The sequence below is a fragment of the Phalacrocorax carbo genome, chromosome 1 (genome assembly GCF_963921805.1).
Source record: "Phalacrocorax carbo chromosome 1, bPhaCar2.1, whole genome shotgun sequence".
Classification (NCBI taxonomy): Eukaryota; Metazoa; Chordata; class Aves; order Suliformes; family Phalacrocoracidae; genus Phalacrocorax; species Phalacrocorax carbo.
The window spans coordinates 84,408,036-84,432,230 of NC_087513.1; the positions used below are offsets into that span (position 1 = coordinate 84,408,036).

The 24,195-nt window shown below is 45.5% G+C and overlaps 1 protein-coding gene across 5 annotated transcripts; it reads left to right on the forward strand.

Annotated features, from left to right (window-relative positions):
• Positions 1-531: 531 nt before the first annotated feature.
• FKBP4 (FKBP prolyl isomerase 4) lies at positions 532-23,000 on the forward strand. Of its 5 annotated transcripts, none has more exons than XM_064463175.1 (11): positions 532-807; positions 8,223-8,367; positions 9,651-9,793; positions 14,249-14,369; positions 14,901-15,057; positions 16,294-16,384; positions 16,728-16,811; positions 17,544-17,729; positions 18,215-18,454; positions 19,294-19,332; positions 19,697-19,822. In XM_064463175.1, the coding sequence occupies exons 1-11, from the start codon at positions 724-726 to the stop codon at positions 19,805-19,807; spliced, it is 1,401 nt and encodes a 466-aa protein (XP_064319245.1). In that variant the 5' UTR covers positions 532-723; the 3' UTR covers positions 19,808-19,822. The 5 variants fall into 5 exon arrangements, with proteins under 5 accessions (XP_064319245.1, XP_064319252.1, XP_064319269.1 ...); XM_064463182.1 differs by lacking the exon at positions 19,697-19,822 and adding an exon at positions 22,334-23,000 and having other exon boundaries at positions 533-807; XM_064463199.1 differs by lacking the exon at positions 19,697-19,822 and adding an exon at positions 22,334-23,000 and having other exon boundaries at positions 534-807; positions 19,299-19,332.
• Positions 23,001-24,195: the final 1,195 nt, after the last annotated feature.

The window sequence follows — 24,195 nt, forward strand, 5'->3', positions numbered from 1 at the left end:
GGTTTCTAACGGGATCCTGAACCCAGCAAGCAAAGGGATGCTCGAGCTTGTCACACTGTGCGCTACGATGCTTCCGTGCTCGCTTCCTACAACTGCTCCCGTAGTCGTCCACAACCGCACAGTAGGCGATAAGAAGAAAACAAGCCCACGTGCCTCCAAAACTGCCAATACTGAGATAACACGAGGGTTAGTTTTACCCTTCTCCCCGGAATACCAGGACAGGGGGCAGCGGCCCTTCTTCGCCACCAGGTCGGGTGCGCCTGCACCACCTGCGCGACGTGGGCCCCGCGCTGCAAAACCGCGCCCGCCCTCCCTCCTCTCGAGACTAAACTCTGCTCCTTCCTCTTCGTCCTCCTCCTCGCCCCCCCGCTCACGTAACGCCGCCAGGCGGCTGCCTCCCGCCCCTGCTGGCAACAGCCTCTCCACTCCCAGGGGCGACGCGCACTTTCACCCTGGTCCCTGGCACGGCCGGGCGCTTTGCGGCAGACCGGCTGCCTCTCTAGAAACTTCTCGGTCCCTCCCTCTCCCCTCCCTCCCCTCCCTCCTCCCAGACCGCCGGGGGCCGGCACTGCGGCGAAGGCAGTGGAGAAGGAGGCGCGCGGCGCCCGCCTCCACTGCTCGGAGCCGGAGGCGCAGCGAGGCACTACTGCCAGCCCGGCGGGAGGCCGGCCCTGGCCCCGCGAGGTGGCCCTTTCCTGCACAGCGGTGGCAGCGGCAGGCAGGATGACGGCGGAGGAGATGAAAGGGGACGGGGCTCCCTCGGAGGGGGTGGACATCACCCCCAAGCGGGATGAGGGCGTTCTTAAGGTACCCGGCGGCGGGCGGGCGATCCCCATCCCACCCCCTCGCGTTGACTCGGATGTCGGTGGGGAGGGTTCCGCGCGCCAGCGCTGGGGGCCCCGGTCCCTCTCGTTCGCTCGCTGGCGGGCGCTCCCTCAGCGCCCTGTCCCTGCCGCCTCCCCTGCGGGGGAGGGGATGGGGCCGTTACCGGGCTGTCCGCCGCCCGGCAGTCTCGCGCTCCCTTGCCCATTAAACGTTAGTGGTGGCGCGCGGGGAGGGCTTGAGGCCGTCTCTGCCGCGCACGCGCTGCCTGCCCGCGGGACCTCCCACGCGGCGGCGGCAGCACGGGTCGAACAGCAGCTCCCTGCTCCCACACCCCGGCTGGGGCCACGGGGAGCTGCGAAGGGGAGCGGCGCATCGCGCTGCGGTCGAGGTTCCCCCCGGGGCTCGCAGGGCTGGGCCGTGCTCTCAGCCCGGCTCGCAGGGTGCGGCTCTGCCTGCACCGCTCGTTTTGGGGGGGGTCCGGGTCCGCCCCTGCCCCCAGCACGTGTTTCGGGGCTTGGAATTAAAGATGGTGCCTGGGCAGGTCACGTGCGTTTCGTATACGTTCATATCTGGTGTAGAGCAGTGCTGCGCTGTCTGCTTCTGTTTAAGGCTGAAAATGAGGTGCTCTGTCTCGTTTCCTTGCAAGCAGTCTCTAAACCCGAGATGGTGCACAGTACACGTGGGCCTGATGTAAATGCTCCCCGGCGGCGGGAGCCGGAAAAGCTGCCCGTTGGTTCGTCTTCAGTAGCTAAACTAGCTATTAACAAGCTATAGGTGAGGTTGCTGGTAGGGCTGGCTGCGGTCTCGGTTTGTGCCCTGTGTGGAGAAAACTGGTAAGTTGGCTCCTTTCCTTTGTACTGGGAAGTCAGTTGACAAGGGTAGCAGAATTGATATCGTGAGAGGGAGTTGCACTAACTTCCTGTGTCAGAAATTTCCTATTTCCATATCTCTAGAAACTTCTTTAGTCTCTTAAAAATTTGAACAATCGCTGGAAGCTTTTTTAACCGCAGTGAAATTTCAGAACTCCAGGTTTCAGAAGAACAGCAACACCACAGCAGAGGCAAAATTCTGGCTTTAATTCCTGTGTTTGTTATAGAGGCGCTGTCTCCAGTTCAGGAAGGGTATCAGGGACTAGTTAGAAGATGTGTGGTTGGCTTCTATACACCACTTTTCCCATGTTTCTGGCTAACATGCTTTGGTGAGAGTTTGTATTTTTTGCACCTAGCACAGTACCAAGTTAGAATTCTCACCTGCATGGCTGCCCAGGAAGCTGCCTGTGGGTCTTCTACATCGCAGATCCCTGAGCATGGTAAAAGGCGGTGGGTGTCTGCCTAGTCCATGCAGTACCCCCCTTTTGATGATGGGGAAGCAGCAGATGATTTTTTTTTTTAAAGGAGGGGAGGAGAAAGCTGGCAAAAGAACTGAGGTTGTAAAACCTCAAAACAGGTGTGATTGTGAATTGATAAGGCAAAAGATTGTAGAGGTCATGAAGTACTGCCTGCATGGATTTTATTTTTCTAACAATTGCCAGAGTGCAGAATACACCCATTGAAATCAAGGGTCTAACTCTTAACAAATCTACACCAATTTTGTACTAGTATCATTGCACTGGTTGTAGGAGAGGTTTCTTTGATTTGTTTATTAGCTTTGTATCAGAATATTATCTAGACGATTTCACCTGGTATAGCTGAATGTTCTTGTGCTGTTTCTAGTCTGAATATTTAGGTTTAGAAATAAAAATATTTGCAATCACAGAATGAACAGAAAAATTGGGTTTCTTCATCTGAAAGGGAAATGTAAATCTTGTGGGAAATAGGGTTGCCGTATTGAGTATATGAAAAAAGTGAAATGTGAGTCTTTTGAAAATTAAATAAATGCAAAGGAATAATATTGTATAAATACTGAAAATGAGAAATTAATTATTTTCTTGTTGGATGACTTGGTGTGATACTACAAGACTCTGGCATTTTGAAAATCTTAAAAATTTCTATTAAATGCAGCTATTATTTCGAAGTGACTGCAGATTGGCTGCTTTAAAATTCCTAGTCTGGATCCACTTTAAGATATATATGTGTGTGTGTATACATACATAAAAAATGTTATCTCTAAGCACAATGTAGCTTAGGTTGGTTACAAGATACACAGGATTTTCACGTGTCTCTTCCATTTTCTCTGTGAGGGTGGTTGCTTGAATTCTTGCCTTTCCCTTGGGGATCAATAGATTAATTCTGTGAGGCTAATAATTGCTGTACCACTAAGGTGGTGCGTGATAAGGGGATGGTGTGCCGTGAGAAGTCAGGCATTGCTTTTCAACTGAGCATTCTCTCCCTAGGAAACTGAACAGGTAGTATTTTCTCTCTCTGCCTTTCCCTTGCCTTTCCCTCTCCCTCTCTCTCTGCCTGCCTTTCCCTCTCCCTCTCTCTCTCTCTGCCTGCCGTTCCCTCTCCCTCTCTCTCTCTCTGCCTGCCTTTCCCTCTCCCTCTCTCTCTCTCTGCCTGCCGTTCCCTCTCCCCCTCTCTCTCTCTGCCTGCCTTTCCCCCCCTCTCTCTCTCTGCCTGCCTTTCCCCCCCTCTCTCTCTCTGCCTGCCTTTCCCCCCCTCTCTCTCTGCCTGCCTTTCCCCCCTCTCTCTCTCTCTGCCTGCCTTTCCCCCCTCTCTCTCTCTCTGCCTGCCTTTCCCCCCCTCTCTCTCTCTGCCTGCCTTTCCCCCCCCTCTCTGCCTGCCTTTCCCCCTCCCCCTCTGCCTGCCTGCCTGCCCCTCTCTCTCTCTGCCTGCCTGCCTGCCTTTCCCTCTCTCTCTCTGCCTGCCTGCCTGCCTTTCCCTCTCTCTCTCTGCCTGCCTGCCTGCCTTTCCCTCTCTCTCTCTGCCTGCCTGCCTGCCTTTCCCTCTCTCTCTCTGCCTGCCTGCCTTTCCCCCTCTCTCTCTGCCTGCCTGCCTTTCCCCCTCTCTCTCTGCCTGCCTGCCTTTCCCCCTCTCTCTCTGCCTGCCTGCCTTTCCCCCTCTCTCTCTGCCTGCCTGCCTTTCCCCCTCTCTCTCTGCCTGCCTGCCTTTCCCCCTCTCTCTCTGCCTGCCTGCCTTTCCCCCTCTCTCTCTGCCTGCCTTTCCCCCTCTCTCTCTGCCTGCCTTTCCCCCTCTCTCTCTGCCTGCCTTTCCCCCTCTCTCTCTGCCTGCCTTTCCCCCTCTCTCTCTGCCTGCCTTTCCCCCTCTCTCTCTGCCTGCCTTTCCCTCTCTCTCTCTCTGCCTGCCTTTCCCTCTCTCTCTCTGCCTGCCTTTCCCTCTCTCTCTCTGCCTGCCTTTCCCTCTCTCTCTCTGCCTGCCTTTCCCTCTCTCTCTCTGCCTGCCTTTCCCTCTCTCTCTCTGCCTGCCTTTCCCTCTCTCTCTCTGCCTGCCTTTCCCTCTCTCTGCCTGCCTGCCTTTCCCTCTCTCTGCCTGCCTGCCTTTCCCTCTCTCTGCCTGCCTGCCTTTCCCTCTCTCTGCCTGCCTGCCTTTCCCTCTCTCTGCCTGCCTGCCTTTCCCTCTCTCTGCCTGCCTGCCTTTCCCTCTCTCTGCCTGCCTGCCTTTCCCTCTCTCTGCCTGCCTGCCTTTCCCTCTCTCTGCCTGCCTGCCTTTCCCTCTCTCTGCCTGCCTGCCTTTCCCTCTCTCTGCCTGCCTGCCTTTCCCTCTCTCTGCCTGCCTGCCTTTCCCTCTCTCTGCCTGCCTGCCTTTCCCTCTCTCTGCCTGCCTGCCTTTCCCTCTCTCTCTCTCTGCCTGCCTGCCTTTCCCTCTCTCTCTCTCTGCCTGCCTGCCTTTCCCTCTCTCTCTCTGCCTGCCTGCCTGCCTTTCCCTCTCTCTCTCTCTGCCTGCCTGCCTGCCTTTCCCCCTCTCTCTCTCTGCCTGCCTGCCTGCCTTTCCCCCTCTCTCTCTCTGCCTGCCTGCCTGCCTTTCCCCCTCTCTCTCTCTCTGCCTGCCTGCCTGCCTTTCCCCCTCTCTCTCTCTCTGCCTGCCTGCCTGCCTTTCCCCCTCTCTCTCTCTGCCTGCCTGCCTGCCTTTCCCCCTCTCTCTCTCTGCCTGCCTGCCTGCCTTTCCCCCTCTCTCTCTCTGCCTGCCTGCCTGCCTTTCCCCCTCTCTCTCTCTCTGCCTGCCTGCCTGCCTTTCCCCCTCTCTCTCTCTGCCTGCCTGCCTGCCTTTCCCCCTCTCTCTCTCTGCCTGCCTGCCTGCCTTTCCCCCTCTCTCTCTCTGCCTGCCTGCCTGCCTTTCCCCCTCTCTCTCTCTGCCTGCCTGCCTGCCTTTCCCCCTCTCTCTCTCTGCCTGCCTGCCTGCCTTTCCCCCTCTCTCTGCCTGCCTGCCTGCCTTTCCCCCTCTCTCTGCCTGCCTGCCTGCCTTTCCCCCTCTCTCTCTGCCTGCCTGCCTGCCTTTCCCCCTCTCTCTCTGCCTGCCTGCCTGCCTTTCCCCCTCTCTCTCTGCCTGCCTGCCTGCCTTTCCCCCCCTCTCTCTCTCTCTCTGCCTGCCTGCCTGCCTTTCCCCCTCTCTCTCTGCCTGCCTGCCTGCCTTTCCCCCTCTCTCTCTGCCTGCCTGCCTGCCTTTCCCCCTCTCTCTCTGCCTGCCTGCCTGCCTTTCCCCCTCTCTCTCTGCCTGCCTGCCTGCCTTTCCCCCTCTCTCTGCCTGCCTGCCTGCCTTTCCCTCTCTCTGCCTGCCTGCCTGCCTGCCTTTCCCTCTCTCTGCCTGCCTGCCTGCCTGCCTTTCCCTCTCTCTGCCTGCCTGCCTGCCTGCCTTTCCCTCTCTCTGCCTGCCTGCCTGCCTGCCTTTCCCTCTCTCTGCCTGCCTGCCTGCCTGCCTTTCCCTCTCTCTGCCTGCCTGCCTGCCTTTCCCTCTCTCTGCCTGCCTGCCTGCCTTTCCCTCTCTCTGCCTGCCTGCCTGCCTTTCCCTCTCTCTGCCTGCCTGCCTGCCTTTCCCTCTCTCTGCCTGCCTGCCTGCCTTTCCCTCTCTCTGCCTGCCTGCCTGCCTTTCCCTCTCTCTGCCTGCCTGCCTGCCTTTCCCTCTCTCTGCCTGCCTGCCTGCCTTTCCCTCTCTCTGCCTGCCTGCCTGCCTGCCTTTCCCTCTCTCTGCCTGCCTGCCTGCCTGCCTTTCCCTCTCTCTGCCTGCCTGCCTGCCTGCCTTTCCCCCTCTCTCTGCCTGCCTGCCTGCCTTTCCCTCTCTCTGCCTGCCTGCCTGCCTGCCTTTCCTCCTCTCTCTGCCTGCCTGCCTTTCCCCCTCCCTCTCTCTCTCTGCCTGCCTGCCTTTCCCCCTCCCTCTCTCTCTCTGCCTGCCTGCCTTTCCCCCTCCCTCTCTCTCTCTGCCTGCCTGCCTGCCTTTCCCCCTCCCTCTCTCTCTCTGCCTGCCTGCCTGCCTTTCCCCCTCCCTCTCTCTCTCTGCCTGCCTGCCTTTCCCCCTCCCTCTCTCTCTCTGCCTGCCTGCCTTTCCCCCTCCCTCTCTCTCTCTGCCTGCCTGCCTGCCTTTCCCCCTCCCTCTCTCTCTCTGCCTGCCTGCCTTTCCCCCTCCCTCTCTCTCTCTGCCTGCCTGCCTGCCTTTCCCCCTCCCTCTCTCTGCCTGCCTGCCTTTCCCCCCCTCTCTCTCTGCCTGCCTGCCTGCCTTTCCCCCCCCCTCTCTCTCTCTGCCTGCTTGCCTGCCTTTCCCCCCCCCTCTCTCTCTCTGCCTGCTTGCCTGCCTTTCCCCCTCTCTCTCTCTCTCTGCCTGCTTGCCTGCCTTTCCCCCTCTCTCTCTCTCTCTGCCTGCTTGCCTGCCTTTCCCCCCTCTCTCTCTCTGCCTGCCTGCCTTTCCCCCCCCCTCTCTGCCTGCCTGCCTGCCTTTCCCCCTCTCTCTCTCTCTCTCTCTGTCTTCCTGCCTGCCTGCCTGCCTTTCCCCTCTCTCTCTCTCTCTCTGCCTGCCTGCCTGCCTTTCCCCCTCTCTCTCTCTCTCTCTCTGTCTTCCTGCCTGCCTGCCTGCCTTTCCCCTCTCTCTCTCTCTCTCTGCCTGCCTGCCTGCCTTTCCCCCTCTCTCTCTCTCTCTCTGCCTGCCTGCCTGCCTTTCCCCCTCTCTCTCTCTCTCTCTCTGCCTGCCTGCCTGCCTGCCTTTCCCCCTCTCTATTGGCTGCTTTCAGCTTGTGAAGAGTCTGACAGAAGCTGTCCACATTAGCTCCGGTTTGGGTGGAGGGTGGAGGGTGCTGGCATTTCAGTTTTGTAGTCAGTTGCAGGGATGTTGGGAGGCAAAGTAGGAGATTGAGTGGTTTTTTTGCAAGAAGTTGGAATTTGGAAAGGAGGCTTCCAACGGTCTGCTTCCTTTGGTGAAAAACATGATTGGCATGACATTTTTATTGCTTTTCTTTAAAGGAGCAACACCAATCCATACTTCTGTATAACTGCCCTGGAACAAATCTTTGTATTGTATGAGCAATATCTTTTCCACGGCTCCGCAGAAGCAAGCAAATAGGGTCCTCCACTGGTTACCTTTTACGCAGCTAAAGTAATGCAGAGCTTTGGCTCAGAGCTAGATGGCTTCAATCAGTATTGGGAAAAACTCAAATTTTAACTTTAGGAATCCTGTTGCAGGCAAGGCTTCATATCCTTAACCCTATGAGATATGTCAGTATTATTCCCTATTTTTATATACATTTCAAATGAACACCAAAGAAATTGGCTGATTTTGCTGTTTGTACAGTGTAGATTTAGTTGATACTGGTTTTGCTATCTAGGCTGGGGACCTCTTGAAAAGAAAATCAAATACTGCAGCTGTATGTGAAATTGGGGCGTTGGCAATCTGTGTCAGAGTTGCGGGGAGACAAAGTTAATCCTGTAAAATAATTTCTAAGTGTTACTGCATTGGCTGCTAGAACTAACCTGCATTGATTCTGTTAACCTTTGTTGAACTGTCTGGTTTAACTCAACTAATTTTAGATTACATGTTAGAATAGATGTTGTGTGGAAAGAACCAGCTCATTTTCTTGTTAAAATGCTTTGCCTAGAACACCAGACTCAGGTAATGATAGAGTGGTGGTGAGGGAAGTATTTGTATAAAGCAAAACAAACAAACAAAAACCTCACCCCAAAATCTTGTTTGATGCTTTACCTGACTAGATTTCAAGAACATTTAAAACCTTCGAGGAAAGGTAAGTGACATTTAACTGTAGATGCAGAGATCTGTAAGCTGGTGCCAACTGTTGCCAATTAAGTTCTCATATCGTGGCAGAGCCATCTTGAGGTTCCTGCATTTGCAACACTGCTAATCTGTAGGCAGAATAGTCAATCCATTTCCAGGTAATGGTAGTAAACCTGCAGATCTTTTAGTTACTGAAGATGATAATGCATGCATTTAAGTAAATGGAATTAATGTCCAATAAGCAGACTTTGTTTTCATCATTTTGATGTTGTTAACTGTTTTTCTCAGGTTGTCAAGAGAGAAGGCAGTGGGACAGAGTCTCCGATGCTAGGTGATAAAGTGACCGTCCATTACACAGGATGGCTTCTTGATGGCACAAAATTTGACTCCAGTCTGGACAGGAGAGACAAGTTTTCATTTGACTTGGGGAAAGGTAATACCTTGTGTCTGGTATTGATCAGTTTTGGTGATAATTGAGATGGGATTTCCTTGCATGTGTGGCTCCTTTGCGTGTTAAAGTTGCTATTTAAACTTGTTTTCAGATCTTAAGGTTTATTCTCTTAGAATATTCTAATCAGTACAGCTTTGAGATTTTTCTGAATGAGAAGACTGTGAAGCCCCTTGATGAGGCCTGCTGAAGAATTCTTGGGCCTCAGACAAAGCACTCCAGGGGAGCAAATTTGCCCTGGTGCATAATGATAAAGGGTAGGTAAATAGGCAGAATGTACATTTTGTTGATTTTTTTGGGTTTTTTTTGGCAGAAGGCTCAGAATCAGGAGTACTTAATTGTGGCCAGATACTGGGACAGGGTGCACAGGGGCAGCTGTGAGCTGCAGCATGATGAAACGTACTCCCTTTTTCCCTAAGTTCCCAAATTAACCCAAATGTGAATCTTAGTGCAGAGATGCACTGCTTTGTCAAAAGCCTACGTTTCTTGAATGCAAAAATTCTAATATCCTTGTTCCAGCAAATCTTATTACTCAGTCTGAGTTTCTCCTTTGCAGTTCCTTACCTGTCACTTTATTTGGGAGATGAATTCTGCAGTGTACTGAAATTTGAGATGATATGAAGTGTACCTATTAATACAAGACTAATAGAAAGGCTGCCCGATTGAGTTGAAAGGAGCAGCAAGTAGGAGAGCTTGAGTAAGAGATAGGATTTTGTTACTTGAGGTTCCAGCTTCTGTTTACTTTGGGCTTTAAAAGGAATACCACTTCTCCTGCTTTCTTCCCCCTTTCTGTTACAAGTGCATGTAACTTTTAGTTACCACTCATGCTGTTCTTTGCCAACTTTGGAGTGCAGAGAGAAAAGGCTGTTGTTTTGGATTGTTTTCAAAAATTGAGCAGGCAATCTCTCACCCCAAGACCTTCCTCTTTGAAGAGCTTATTGTTATTTCCTCGCATTTGAGATTGTGCCAAGCACTTCAGCCTGTGTCTGTGTTCAGATTACTTGTATTCCTGTAGGCAAGGAAGTAAGGGGAGGAAAAGATTCACTACACCTAGAATGAAGACATTTAGCCAAATTTTGGTGTCCAGATAACTTTATAATTTGATTAGCGTTAAAACTGATGTACTTAAACTGGAGCAAGCACAAGTCTTTAAGTATTTTCTGCTCCATCTTAGGTTTTGTATATTAAAAGTGGTGATGCTCAGTTTCACAGCTGATCATGTCTTTCATGTATGTCTAGCAATTGTGACTGAAATTTGACTTGCATAGGTGAGGTGATTAAAGCATGGGACATTGCTGTGGCGACTATGAAGATCGGTGAAATCTGTCGGATTACATGTAAACCAGAATATGCCTATGGCTCAGCTGGGAGCCCCCCGAAGATACCTCCAAACACTACACTGATTTTTGAGGTAAGTGAGACATGGTCACTAAAACTGTACGTTTGAAAAGGAAACAAACATATTTCACTGTAGAAAATATGTGACGTAATACCCTGTCAAAACAGGAATGTTAGGTTTTCTAAAGATTAAAATATGGTCAACTAGGGTGGTGTGGGCAAAGCATATAGTTCTAGTCTGGCTGCCACTGATCTGCAGTGGCTCAGGTTCCCGTATTTTGGAGTTTTTAAAATATTTAGATTTTTTCCAGTGTTAATAGTTTTAATTTTACAGATATGGAATGATTCACTGTAGGAAAGTGCAGGTTGCAGGGAGCACTGCAGGGGAGGGAGGACTATCTCAGTGGTGGACTCTGAAGTGGGTGCAAAAATGAAATCTTTAATCCTCTTTCTGCTTCATAAGACTCCAAGTAATGATACTTAGGTTAAATGTTTTGAAGTTTTCAGCAACAGAAGGAGCAATTAATGTCCTCAGTAATATATTTTTCATACTTTTTTACTGTTGTCTGTGCAATGCTAACACAATCTTTTCTGAGCTATTCAGGGGAGAAAAGAAATAATTACCCCATATAAACTGCTAGACTATAAAGTGTTTTGGAACAGCCCTGCAACTATGAACTCGGTTTTCTGTAGTGCCAAGCATTTTAACAAGCCTTAAAGCACCATAAAACCAGTTTGGATTCAGGTTTTTGATTACCAACGTCTGTCTGTGGATCCAGGCTACATTGGTAAATCTTACCATCACAAAGTAATTTGTATGCACTTAGTCCCTGTCACAGATTCAGCAGTCTTGAGTTTGGTGTCTGGGTAACGCTAGTTTTACAATTCACATGGACATGGAGGTGAACTGCATGTCTTGGTGAGCATGGAGCCAGTTAGCATGGACATTTCTTAACCTCACCAGTAGAGGACAGAATTTGCTTCCTAGTGATCTTTAAGGCATCTTCTGTGCCCCGCCCAAACACCCTTCCCAAAAGGGGGTGGAAATAGCAGCTGTCTCTTCTGATTTATTTCAGTAGTGGGAGTGGTTGCTCAGAATGCAGACACTTGTGTTTGATTTTTCCATAGAGGATGATACTAAAATGTTCCTGGAGCATGCTCTGTCAAACAGTCTAAACAGCGTTTTAGGAGGATCTATTTTTACTGTTGAAACATTTTAATTTTCCAAGAAAGATTTTTAAAAATTATTTGCACCAGAGAAAAGGCAGATGGACTCTTTATAAGTGTGATTTTTAAAATTACTTTGTTCTAAAATACTTAGTCAATGGAATGGACTCCCTGTGTTGGGGGCATAAGGAAAGTTTTTAAGCTCTGATGATTGCTCTAAGATTGAATGTTTTATCTAATATCTGAGAAAGGTAGAAACAGTTCATGGAGTAGGGATGAAAACCTATTTAGATTTTAATGGAAACAACAAACATCTGTTAAGAAAGATAAATTAAACGTACTTGGATATTGTATTTGTATTACATTTGAATAGTGTATTTACATTTCTTTTTTCCATGAAATTGTGAGTAAATAGCATTAAAGATGTATCTTGTGTGAAAGGATTCAAAAGATGCTGCCAGCAGGTTGTATCCCAGGCCACTAAAGGATGAGAACTTACTCCTTTCCAGTACATAAAAAGTAATGCCATTATTTCTGCAGTTGACTGTTCAAAAAGAATATCTTGCAAAGCTGTTCTTGAACAACATTTTTAATGTATAAATCTGAAGATATTTATGACTTATTTATATTGGATCAAACTACACATGCTGAAATGCTGTGTGCTTTGCACAAATGCAAGTGTTGGCTATGTGTAATATAGGGTAGGATTGAAGGGGGAGGTAAAAACACTAACATGTATTTACTATGTTCTGACCTGACGACTCAAATGCAAACTCTAGTGTTTTGGATTTTTTTTTTTTCGGTTGGCTCCCCACCACCACCCCTCCACCTTTTTCTGCTCACTTCATTTTGATTGAGAGAAAGGAAAAACAAACAGAACTTCAGTGTAGCAATTATTGAAGATGTTCAGCTTCTCTGCTTTTTACTCTCCATGTGCAGCGTCTCAAAGCTCAAGACCTACCTTAGCAGCATAATAAAGGATTCCTAAGGGATTAGCACTAGTATGCAGGATGCTACCTCATTGTCCTGCAACAAGAGATAATACCTAACCTTTTGATAAATGAAAACACTAACTGCAAGATGGGGTTTGTTTCATCAGAGTACTGCTGAGTCTGTCTGATACAGTTATCCAGATGCTTCACTTCCCACTAGGTTTTTCTAAATGATGCCAGTCTGACCTCTCCATCTTCTAGGTACTGTTTAGGTAGAAGTAGTGTTTCATTCATGACCCTTTATATCCCCTAATGCATGCCTGAGCAGTAATGTTAGAGGAGAAAAGGGAGAAAGACAGAAACGCACTGAAGCTGCCCATGATGGTTTTGTGCTCCCCTAACAAAATGGTCTGCGGATGACTGGCCACAACAAATAAGCAGTGCCAGGTATGTCCTGAATTCGGGGGGGGCGGCATAAAACTTGGATTCAGAAAGTTCTCCTAAATTTTAGTTAAGTAGGAGTGATTTCTGGCTAGTATGACTCTCAGGCACTGAAAAACGCTTTGAGTTTCCACTTTCTTTAGTCTTGCACCCGTCTTTCCTTTTTATTATTTAAAACGATGTCAGCATGGTTCCTTTGCAAGTGCCATCACCATACCAAAATTTTGTATGAGTTGCCTTAAAAAGGACCCTGTAAAATTTACATTAAAAGATTTTTGTAGCTGTGTCATCACCACGTCAGCGTTTGGTTATGACCTGAAATAATAGATGTCTTATGGTTTGGTCTGGGGTGTTTTGGGGGTTTTGTTTGTTTTTCTTTTCTTCCTCATGATTGCTTTTGCTGAGAAATATAAAAAGATTCTTCCATCGAATACTGTTGTTCAGGTAAAAACAAAAAGAGGAGGGGAAACCTGTATGGTCATCAGTGGTATGTTCTGGAGTGACTTAGCTTGTTTGAGACAGACTGAAGAGAAGGACCAGAATATTACTTGTTATTAGGTATCCATCAAAATAGAAAGTGGAAGTACTCTTTGTGCTGGTGAACATTCAATTCCTTTTGCGTTCCAAGTATCTTAAGTCCAGTGTTATGAACGTCCACAGCATTAGCACTGAACTTTTTTTTTTAATGAGTTACTTAGTCTAAACAATGCTGATTATAATGGCTTGCTGTTTTTCCTATGTTTGAGTAAAACAATAGTATAGCAAAAGATTTTTTTTTTCTTAATTTCATAGCAGCAGCAACAAATTTCGCTTGTGACTAGACTGTTTTCCCATCTTGTCATTGTACTCCCACTTCAGACTATGATTTGCATTAGACTTGGGAGGTTATATGAAGAGTCAAGCTGAATAGTTATCTCCTACATTAATACCAGCTCTTAAAAATTCTGAACAATTTGTTGCAGCAAGAAGTTTAGATTAAAGGTGTTGTTGTTTTATCATTCTTCTGGAAATACTTTTTTCCCTGAAATGATCCCACAATACACAGTGATAAGGCAAGACTAGAGGGGAAAACATGAGTAAAGAGAGGACTATCTCTGTTCAGGCATGCAAGGGAGAATGACACAGAGGTTTTGAAACCGTTGTCCTGTGGCACAAGGGTAGGAGGATGAACAAACATGCAGGTAGCAACTGAAATCTGAAAAGACATTCTTGAATTTGTTTTAATATTGCAGTACAGGTATTTGGAATCAGTTTGGGCTCCATTCCAAGCACTTTAAAGTTGATCTGAATTTGACCATAAGTGGTATTAAGGGTATAATCAGGTCTTAAGGATGAGGATTGCATCTGTCATTTTCCTGCTTCTTTTGTCCTTGCATTACTTGGAAACCTCCCCAGCCTTTGGATGCAGTGACCCTACTGGTGATTCCACTTGACTGTAGAGGAAGAGGGTGTGACAGCTGCTGCTCAGTGTGGTAGCACTGTGAAGTGGCAGCTAAGAGCAAATTCTTCCTGGCTTTATGTGTATTTTCCCTCATACTAAAAATAAAACAAAAAACCCCACTCAAGCCCAAAAAGTACTATCCATACTTCTGCCTGCAGTCATTAGCAAAAATACTATTAAAGAAACCCGTAGAATGTTTTTTGTATTAGTAGTCCCTAAGAATTGTGGCTCATGGAAGCTTTATTCAGAAGCTAGGTTCACAGTCCCTTCAATTAAAGGATCTAATTTGTAGTATTGGGAGACCAAGATTGTTGGAGAAAAAAGACATAAAGGCCTGAATATAATCTGAAACTCTTCAGTAGGTTTCCATCCAGTGTCTACTGAATACAGCATCTTCATAGCTTTGGCTATCTGTTACCTTACAGGACATTAACTAAGACAGTGGCTTCCTGAACAGCTATAGTTCCAAAGGTCTCTGGAGAACAAATCTTGTGAGTTATGAAATTAATGGGATGAGAATAAATGCAAGGCATTTTTCCCTCCACAGATAGAACTTTTTGAGTTCAAGGGAGAGGATCTCACTGATGATGAAGATGGTGGCATCATCCGAAGAATCCGTAAAAAAGGGGAAGGCTACTCCAAGCCCAATGAGGGTGCACTTGTAGAGAGTAAGTATGTTATACAAATAGTAAATGCGTTTGCCACGTGAGAGCACAGAACCTTTTCCCAGTCTACAACACCTTGCAGTGAGAGAGAGGAATATGTGGCTTCTCTTCCCTTTACTAAGTAACTTAACAACCTAGAACAAGCTTTCATTCTCTTATGTCCAGTGAGGTTTACATTTTCCAGCAGCTGTGTTCTCCGGAGATAGTGAATCTGCTAAGTGCTTATCTCATCACAAAAGGTAGATGAGTCTAATAAGTATTTCCATTTGCTGAGGAACAAGAGGGGAGGTAGTTCTGGCACTTGTTGGAGTGAAAAAAAAACCCACATAAATGAATGAAAAAAAGGGTTTATTAAGTTTAGCAGCAGAAGTTGTATTTGCTGCCAGCAGCCATCAAGCATAGGTAGCTGTTAAAAGAGAAAAGACTGTTTAGAAGAAGGCTTTGGCAGTCCCTATATTACCTGTATTACCTGCCCCTTGCTATACATGGATATCTTCTGATTTTTCTCTGGATTGTTCTGTTTTTTGTTACCAGTCCAGTTTGAAGGCCGATATGGAGATCGTGTTTTTGACAGGCGGGAGCTGCAGTTCGAGATCGGAGAAGGTGACAGCTATGATCTTCCTCACGGTCTGGAGAAAGGAATTCAAAGAATGGAGAAATTGGAGGAATCTGTGTTCTATCTCAAACCCAAGTATGCTGTTTCTGATCTTTTGATACTTGAAGGGCTTACACTAAGCATCTGGCAAGAACTAAGTGTTTTGTTATAATGCCTTTCAGCTTTTTTCAGTGCTGTAGTAAAAACTTGATCAGCCCCAAAAGATAGATGTATGAGAAGTATGAAGCTAAGACTGCTTTGCCACTAGGTTGTGAAGTAGTAGCACTCCAAAGGAAACAGTACTGACTGTGCATATGAAGATACCCTGAAGAACAGCCTCAGAACAGGGAAGGAGCTGATGAGCCTTCTGAGGAGCCCAGTGTGATCAGATAGCTAGTCCTTAGGTGATGTGATTACTAAAGAGTATCAGAAATCCTTTGTCAGCAGAAGACATTCACTGGTATTCTGAAAACCTTTTGGAAAAAGGCCTTCAGGATTCCTCTGAGATACAAGGCAGAGTTATATCCAAACCTTGGAGCATTATGGGAATTCTCCGGGATGAGAACAGCTAACCTGAGACATGTGACTGACCAACATTGTAACCTTAAACAGTCTTGGATATAAGCGGGATTTTCTCTCTACAGTGAGAGCACACCTGAAACAAGTGGAGTTTGCATCAATTGTTTCCATCAAACTTTAATTAATTTCAGTTGTTATTTTAAATTTTTTAAACTGTAACTGAACCTGATGGGGGAGAAGAGAAGCAAGGCAATCTGATCTTGAGGGGTTTCCTGCTAATGTTCAGCTTCTTCCTGGAGTTGCAGCGCAGAGCCTTTCATGTACTGTTAATCAGCTGATTGGCAGTATATGAAGTGTACAGCTGTTCACTTAATCTCTGTATTTATTGTTGTCTTTGCTTTTCTAAGAATAGTACTAAAATACAGGTGCTCTGAAGGAAATATCCAGTTTCAGACTGTGAATATAAAGCAAGATATGTATAACTTGAAAGTATTTTTTCCCTTGATGGAGAGATAAATTGAGTTTCTTTCACATAAGCTGAAAAAAAAAAAGAATCTGTAACCTAGAGATCAATGAAATTAACCCCAGGTTTCTCCAGCTTTCTTCTACCTTGTGCTTGCTAACCTTAGAATAGTATCCAGAACTCCTAAAGCCTTTGTTTTGTAATAATGCTGTATAAGGATCCTAGATTTGCATGAGTGTGTTGCCTCCAGCTTCCTATGTAGAGAATATGGCTGTCTGGGTGGTTTTGGAACTCTTTTTTTTTTTTTTTTTTTTTTTTGTCTCCATCCGCTCCCCACCCCCATCTTACAGCTATGGTTTTGGAAGTGCTGGGAAGGAGAAATTTCAGATCCCTCCAGATGCAGAGCTGCAGTACGAAGTGAAACTTAAAAGCTTTGAAAAGGTAGGAACAAGAGGTGAAGTCCCAAAGAGATTGGAAGGTGGGGGAAGAAGTGTGAGTGCAGCTTAAACAAGGACGATGGAATCCGGGAATGTTGATCTGAAACAGGGGAGCCATTGTTGTCAGTGGTGGCACACTGGGAGCTCTTGGCTGAAATTGTCCTTGTTCTTACTGTATCCCTGTCTGTTGCTGTCAGTGTCCCCCCTGCTCTAGCCCGATTTCCAGTAGCAGTGCAAAACTCTGCTTTGGCAAACCTATTTCTACCATATTTTTAGTGGTAAGCAGCATAGCTACTTGGTTTTCCCAGAAGCTGTGTAATTGACTTGAACTGTTTCTATTTGGGTAGGCTAGAGAGTCTTGGGAAATGAACATAGATGAGAAGCTGGAGCAAAGCTACATTGTGAAGGAGAGAGGCACTCAATACTTCAAGGTAAATTACAGTCCCCAAGTAGTAGTAGCATTTCTTAGTCCGTGTCATAAACTGATAATGATGATTACAGATTCTGTCATTTCAGAGCAGTGTTCGTGGTATTCTCTGTGACTTTTTACAGGGAAGATGGGAGGGGATGGTATCTTAAAAAAGAGAGAGCCTCAGAGTTGGAATTCCAAAGAACTAACTCCTCAGGGAGTTAGTTTTCTGTGTCAAAGCAGTTTGCTTGTACCTACAGATAACTTTGGGGCATACATTGAATAGTAGCAAGACTACAGTATCTTAAGTTCCTACTGTGGGATAATGCTGTGAATGAACAACATTCATTTTGGTAGAGATGTATGGAGAAACTGTTTCAAACAATTTGACCACCTAAAGGCAGACTTTCCCACTATTTTCATGACACAGCAATAGTTGTGCTGTTTTGAAAAAATGCTCCATCTTCCTTCTTTTGTATCAGAAGTTGAAGATAAGGTGGGAGTTGAGAGTGAGGTATCAATGCTGGCCTATACCCCTAGCATTAGTGGGGGAGCTAGTAGGTATTCCTGAAGATTTTCTGTTCCTATGCAGGAATAGCTTGCAGAAGCAGTATATTTTTGATGGTAGAAGTTATTTTCTGATTTGTCTGAACTACTTTTCAGATCATCTGCTCATGGTAAGATGAAGGGGAGAGAGAGATATAAAAGTTACTGTGTGATGAGCTGTGTGATAATTGAACTGCTTTGTTTACAGGAGGGGAAATACAAACAGGCAGCATTACAGTATAAAAAGATTGTGTCATGGCTGGAGCATGAACCAGGACTCTCTGATGAGGAGGATACAAAAGCCAAAAGCTTGAGGCTTGCTGCCCACCTAAATCTAGCTATGTGCCATCTCAAGCTGAAGGAATACTCCCAGGCTTTGGAGAACTGCAACAAGGTAGTAAGGGTTTGTTTATTCTTAAGCTGCACAAGCAATCTGACAGTTTTTCTCTTGCTTCAAGAGTTTGAGGGATACCAGGCCATGTGGTGTTTGGCCTTTCTTATCAGCTAGCAGAGCAGGTTATTTTTGTAATAATTGTCCTTTGAATATCATTTACTAACTTCCTGCTACATTGAGAATATTTAAGTATTTAGAAATGAGAGACTCTGAGAAAGTAGTCATGTTGGCAAAGGTCCTTCAGAGAGCTTGAAGGGAGAGCCAGAACTAAATCTTAGACTGGCCTGTTCTCTGTAAAATAGCCTACTATATTCAGTCCTCTTTGTACTTACTTCTACTGTATTCAACTCAACTTATTAGTAAGCCCTGACAAGACTCATAAATTACATTGGAAGGTACAGTTTCTCACAGTCTCTGGCGTTCCAACTGCGTATTATTTTAAAAAAAAAATCTAATGTGATTTTTGCTTTGGATTTTTAATGCAGGCACTCGAATTGGACAGCAACAATGAAAAAGGCCTCTTCAGGCGTGGAGAAGCGCACTTAGCAGTCAATGACTTTGAATTGGCCCGGGGAGATTTCCAGAAAGTGATACAACTTTATCCAAGTAACAAAGCCGCCAAAGTGCAACTGGTAACTTGTCAGCAAAAAATACGGGAGCAGCATGAGAAAGAGAAGAAGATGTATGCCAACATGTTTCAAAGGCTTGCAGACAGAGACTTAAAGGTAAGTAACACTATTCCAGAAGACTAAGAGGTGGTGTCATGGGTTAGACAAGGAATAGTGTTTTACATACTCAGCTTACTTCTTAGTATGGAGAAATATAGTGAGAGAACACTCAAGTAGCTTCCTCTGGGGGCAAAGACTGGAAATAGCCAACAGCCAAAATGATTAGGCCATCTTGTTTGAACAAGAAAACTAGCAGTGCCAAGCATTGCACACAATGCTTTTACTTATTTCATCTGATTTTGCAACTGACCAGGGTTAATCAGAAAGCAAATGAAGTGATGAGATGCAAACATGGTAACATGCAAGAACAGAAAAAAAAGTGCCTCTTATCCTTGAACTGATCTTCTAAAGAACAGTCTGTTCTGGTGCCAGGGTGGCCAGTCTACCAAGTCCTTATGTCTGTCATACAGATGATGCTGAGCACCATCTTTGTTCTCATGGAGACATTAAGATGTTGATGTTCTCCATCTCAAACGTCACAGATTGATAATGAAGTGTCAGAATTCAGACTGTCAGAAGATTATTCTACTCTATGGACGGCTTTCCTACTAAGCTTTCACTAGAATTTTAGTAAATGCTAGTTCAGTTAGCAATGGCAATATTTGAATACAGGTTATTACAAGGTTGTATCAGCTAGCAAAAAAGATTCAAAGTTACTGGTGAGAATCACATATCCTAAGAAAATATTGTGTTTGTTTTCCTTAAATCTGATGGTCCAGAAGGACTAGATAAACCTCCAAGACAAATCTGGGATTTCTGTCAGACTCAAATTTTCTCAGTGCAGAAGCTTACATCTTGTGAGATTACTTTCACAAATCTTTGTGTCACCTTCCCAGAATAGGTGTGGAGAACTGAAGCAAAAATTTTTCAGATTGGTATGTCAGTTTCCTACAGTTAACTGTCAGTGAATCTGTCCAGGGGCCTGTTGTCCTCAGATGAGTGTATCCTGACAATTCAGGCATCTCAGACTGTCAGCTGACAATTTCCTACATGAAACACTTCACAAACCTGTCTTCCCCTCCCTCAATCTTCCAAAATGAGATATATCTGAAATGAGTTTATCTCCCAGAGGCAATAGGAGATGTATCCTGTTCTTCACCTCTTACTCTGCTAAATTAGTCATACAGTGACCATACAGTAACACCTAACTGGATGGTTGGGTGGGCAAGCTGTTGCGTTTGTGGTTTTTTTTTGTTGTGGGGTGGTTTTTTGATAGGGTTTTTTTTTTCCTCTTCAAAGAGTAGCAGTAGTTCTGTGGATTTGGTCCTGCTTTTCGTGGAGGATAGAAAACAAACACAAATGCAGACGTCCCCCACTGATTCTGCAAGGAAAGTGTCATTATCCATGTAGTTATGTATCTGGATAAAGTGGCCTGATTCAACAGTCCTTGCTTATTGGAACCTGTAAGAAAGTATTCTGTCCTTTTAGATGTTGTCATGTATAGCCATGAAACCTTAAGTTTCGGTAGGCTTTAATGAAAAAACCTGAGGAAGATAAAGATACAGCATCTAAACTAGACTTACTTCACTGTTGAGCATCTTCATTTTTGAAAGGGCAGGTTTTAATTGCCACCTGTCAGCCACTGGTGTGCAGGTTCCTTTCAGCTAGCACAGCTGCTGGGAATCTGGCTTCCACTCTTAGGTGTGAGATACAGCAAGATCTGCTGTTCAGAGAGGAAGAGTGGATTGCTGAAACAAGCTATATCACTAAAAGTATGAAAGGGCTGCCTTTGTGCTTTTCAGAATGTATACCTCAGCCCTAAGACAGATGGTAGAGTTGTATTCTTGGCAAAAGACAGACTCACAGTCTTTGCAGACTGTTCGGGATACTACAAAGACAGCTTAGTTTCAGTTTTTCCATCTGCTTCAGACAGAATCAGTTTATAGAATCATAGAATCATTTAGGTTGGAAAAGACCCTTAAGATCATCGAGTCCAACCATTAACCTAACACTGCCAAGTCCACCACTAACCATGGTCCCTAAGTGCCATGTCTCCATATCTTTTAAATACCTGCAGGGGGGGTGATTCACCCGCTTCCCTGGGCAGCCTGTTCCCATGCTTGACAACCCTTTTGGTGAAGAAATTTTTTCTAATATCCCATCTAAACCTCCCCTGGTGCAACTTAAGGCTGTTTCCTCTCATCCTATCTCTTGCAGCTGTTCTTCACAGGACTTGTCCTCTAGACCCATCACCAGCTTTGTTGCTCTTTGGACAGGCTCCAGCACCTCAATGTCTTTCTTGTAGCAAGGGGCCTTAAACTAAACATAGTATTTGAGGTGTGGTCTGACCAGTGCCAAATACAAAGGGGCGATCGCTCCCCTAGTCCTGCTGGCCACGCTATTTCTTATACAAGCCAGGATGTTGTTGGCCTGGTTCATTCTTCTCCATAGTTCGATGATCTTGGGAATGTGCATGTGTTTACACTCATATTTTTTTTCTCGGACCCATCTGGCCTACTTCAAAATGGATTTGTATGAAAAGGGATCGATGGAACATGGAACTGTAAACAAAAGATGCTTACTCCCCATGTGAGTTTTTGGGATTTTTTTCTTGCAAGAAGAGATGTTTTCCTGTTAACTGATATAACATGTTGCTTTACTCTAACTCCAACAGTTTCTCTGTTAGTGGTGGTAGGAGAAGTTCAGGAGTCTGGAGAAGAGATTTTGTTTACCAAATATCTTCTGATTGCTGAGAAGGGAGCTTGGACTATAGTTCTGAAATTCCTGACATCTGCCTATCTCTTGCATCAGTAGTTCTTTTAATGAATTTGAACAGTTCACATATGTAAAGTGTGAATTGTTAAAGGTCAGAATGCTCATCACCTTATCTGAAGCCCAGGATTCCTAGCTAACAGATTTTCTGTGGAGAGGAGCCTTTGCTCTGGTGTACTTCACAGAACGCTCCTAAGGATGAAAGGTTGGCCTTTGATGCCTGGATGTTCTTTGGCTGTAGTTTCTTGTTGCAGCTAAGTTGATGTAACATTTCAGTTTAAGGATTCTACCCCTCTTTCCCCTCCCCCAGCAGTGCATACATACGGTTTTGCTTGTTCTTGTCTGGCTCTCATCTAACCTCACAATAAAATGGATGGTTCAGGGTGCTAGGCTGAGAGGTGGAATAGCAATTTCATTGCACTATCTTTTGAGATGAGCAGGACGATACATTCCTACCTCCCATTACTGTGTTTGAAAATGGTTGCAAGGTCAGGATGTGCTGGTTATGTCCTGTTGTAAAAACTGACCTCTGATCTTTACCACATGGCGCTCTGCCTTCCACACCTTTTTAGGTGGACTGGAGGGTACAGCAAGGAAGGGGGCTTTTAGAGCAGCCACCTTGTCAGATTTTCTTCTGGCTAAGCTCTTACAGAGGACATCCGAGTGACTCTTGTTGAGTTGAAGCCATTCTGTATGAAACTTGTTGTCCAACAAAGATATCTCTTTGTATCTTGAGTCCGTGTGCCTCGTACAAGTTGGAAGTGGGGGCATGATATGGGAATTGCTGAAATTGAATCACATGGAAACTGAAGCAGGATGAAAGCAGTTCTGTGCAGAAGCATCCTACATTACTTTCAGTTTGTGGGAGAACTCTTGAAGTGTTATGTGGCAAGTGTGCACTCACCACATTATGAATCATAACCATCTAACACCAGTATTATTTCTCAGCCTCCTCTAAACTGCTCCTGGTTTCTTAGATTTGTAAGAAATGCAAAGAAATTTTTTTATTTCTCTTGGCTGAAGGTCCTAATATATTAATTCAGTCTTGCAGGGAGACCAGGTATCCCAGTGATAAGAATCAAACATTTGTGGATTTGTGGTATTGCTTGCAAATGCTAGCAGTGTTGTGTAACAAAGGAATATATTTTTTGTTTCTCTACTTAGTCAGCTGCTGCTTTTCAAACCAGCCACACTGAAGACGAAGAAATGAAAGATGAGCAGAATGGAGTTGAAGATAAATCGGAAGTTGACACAGAAGCATAAAAACAAACCCTATTCCATTAGTTTTGTAAATGAAAGAATTTCCAGTGAATTAGACCTTTATTTTTCTACCTGGTTGGACAGTGGCTTCAGGGGAGCAGAGGCTGAAGCCACCATGCCACAGTCAATTACAGCTTTATATGTCTGTTGAAGAAGCTGAGTGGCAGGATAAATCTGGTTTAATCCTAGGGACTTTATTTATTCATTCTGCCTCTGTTACTGTTTGGGTTCTGTCTGGATTTGCTCTGCTTGGTTTATTTGCATTTTGCCATTGGTGTTTGTCTCTTTCTGGTTCCAGCTCACTTTAATCCCAGGGTCTGCTTCCTTAACTTACTTCCTTGATTTCTTTCAAGTAATCAGCCTTTTCCGTGAGTCCTCACATGAGACTTGAGAACAAATTGGCGCTCCCAGTTCTTCTGCCTTGGCATTGCACCCTTCCCCCCTGTTCAGCAGGGAGTCCCTTCCATTAAGTGTTGTAACCTTTCTTGTATGCCTCCTCTTTGCAAATTGCTGAAGGTGAAGACTGTGAAGTCACAGCTTAAATAATAAAGCTCCAATTAAACTCAAAAAACCAGAACTTTTTGTGGTTTTTTATTGGAATTTGCACAGAATTAAGAGAATTTTACTGTCCTTTGGTCATTCAGCTTTTTCTCATCCACATAGCTGTACAGCAGCTACAGTGTCTGATTATTTTTGTGTTGTTTGTTCATTGCCATAGAAAATTGCCACGATAATTGATACAGTATTTACCCATTTATTTGCAAAATGAAAAAAATATGTTGCTGAAAACTGTACAAAGCAAGCCTGTAACCTATGCATAGAGCTTATTTTCAGTTTGTATTGCTACCTTCCCCTCCACCCTCCATGTTTTAAAACTGGACCAGAAAAAAGAACCATTTATTTATACCTGAAAGTGACCAGCTTTGAAGAGAAAATAAGTTATGATGGTTTAACACATTAAAATACTTCTGATTCCTAATGAACTGCAAAATTCTGAGTGATTCTAATGCCTGCTTGTCCCCATCTCACAAGAAAGCTATTGCTTGATACTCTGCTTCTTTCTGCAGTATGTTTTGTGTCTTGTTTGGGGGTGGGTGTGCTTTTGGATTTTGTGTGGGCTTTTTGTTGGGGTGGTTCTTTTGTGTGCAGGTAGTTTATCCTGTTAATATAGTGTTAAACTCAGCATCTACTCTGTCCTGTTCTGAGACCCTCTAGCAGCAGGGACACTATTTTTGCCTGCTCTGCAGGAGGAAGATAGATATGTTCCTTTTAAATACAAAAATTGATTTTCTGCAGTGAGAAAAATGTTTTGTCTTTCCCTGGCATGGGATGAAATTGTTAGTATATTGCAGAGTATCCCTGTTTTAACATGAATGACATCTGACATCTTAGGTTGAATTCCTGGTTTCCCTTGCTAAGGTAAAAGTACTGTATAAGCATTTATTCATGGGGTTCTTGGGGACTGGGAGGTTGCCAGTACCAGCCCCTGCAGCAGCACCACCTTGGGCCTGGCAGCCATGTAACTGAATGGTCACCAGTGGCATGCTGTCCAGCCTCCAGGCCCAAGAGTTGTTCACCACCTGGTGTGGGGTTAGAGCTCGCCTAGGGGAGCAGTGAACTGCACTGCTTGCTGTCTGCATGGTGTAGCGATGCTCTAAACTTCAGTGAGGTGGGGGTGGGATAGTAGAAGAGGCAGGATAAAGTAGGTAGGTCCTCACACTTAAGGAAATGCTGATTTGATCTGCAAAAATCTTAGCGTTGCTAGG

What these genes read in the sequence shown, in the direction of transcription:
- FKBP4 (XM_064463175.1), top strand. Translation starts at nt 724, where the DNA reads ATGACGGCGGAGGAGATGAAAGGGGACGGGGCTCCCTCGGAGGGGGTG. An exon ending in GGGATGAGGGCGTTCTTAAG is followed by an intron (nt 808 to 8,222) that starts GTACCCGGCGGC and finishes TGTTTTTCTCAG; the next exon opens with GTTGTCAAGAGAGAAGGCAG. An exon ending in ACACTACACTGATTTTTGAG is followed by an intron (nt 9,794 to 14,248) that starts GTAAGTGAGACA and finishes TTCCCTCCACAG; the next exon opens with ATAGAACTTTTTGAGTTCAA.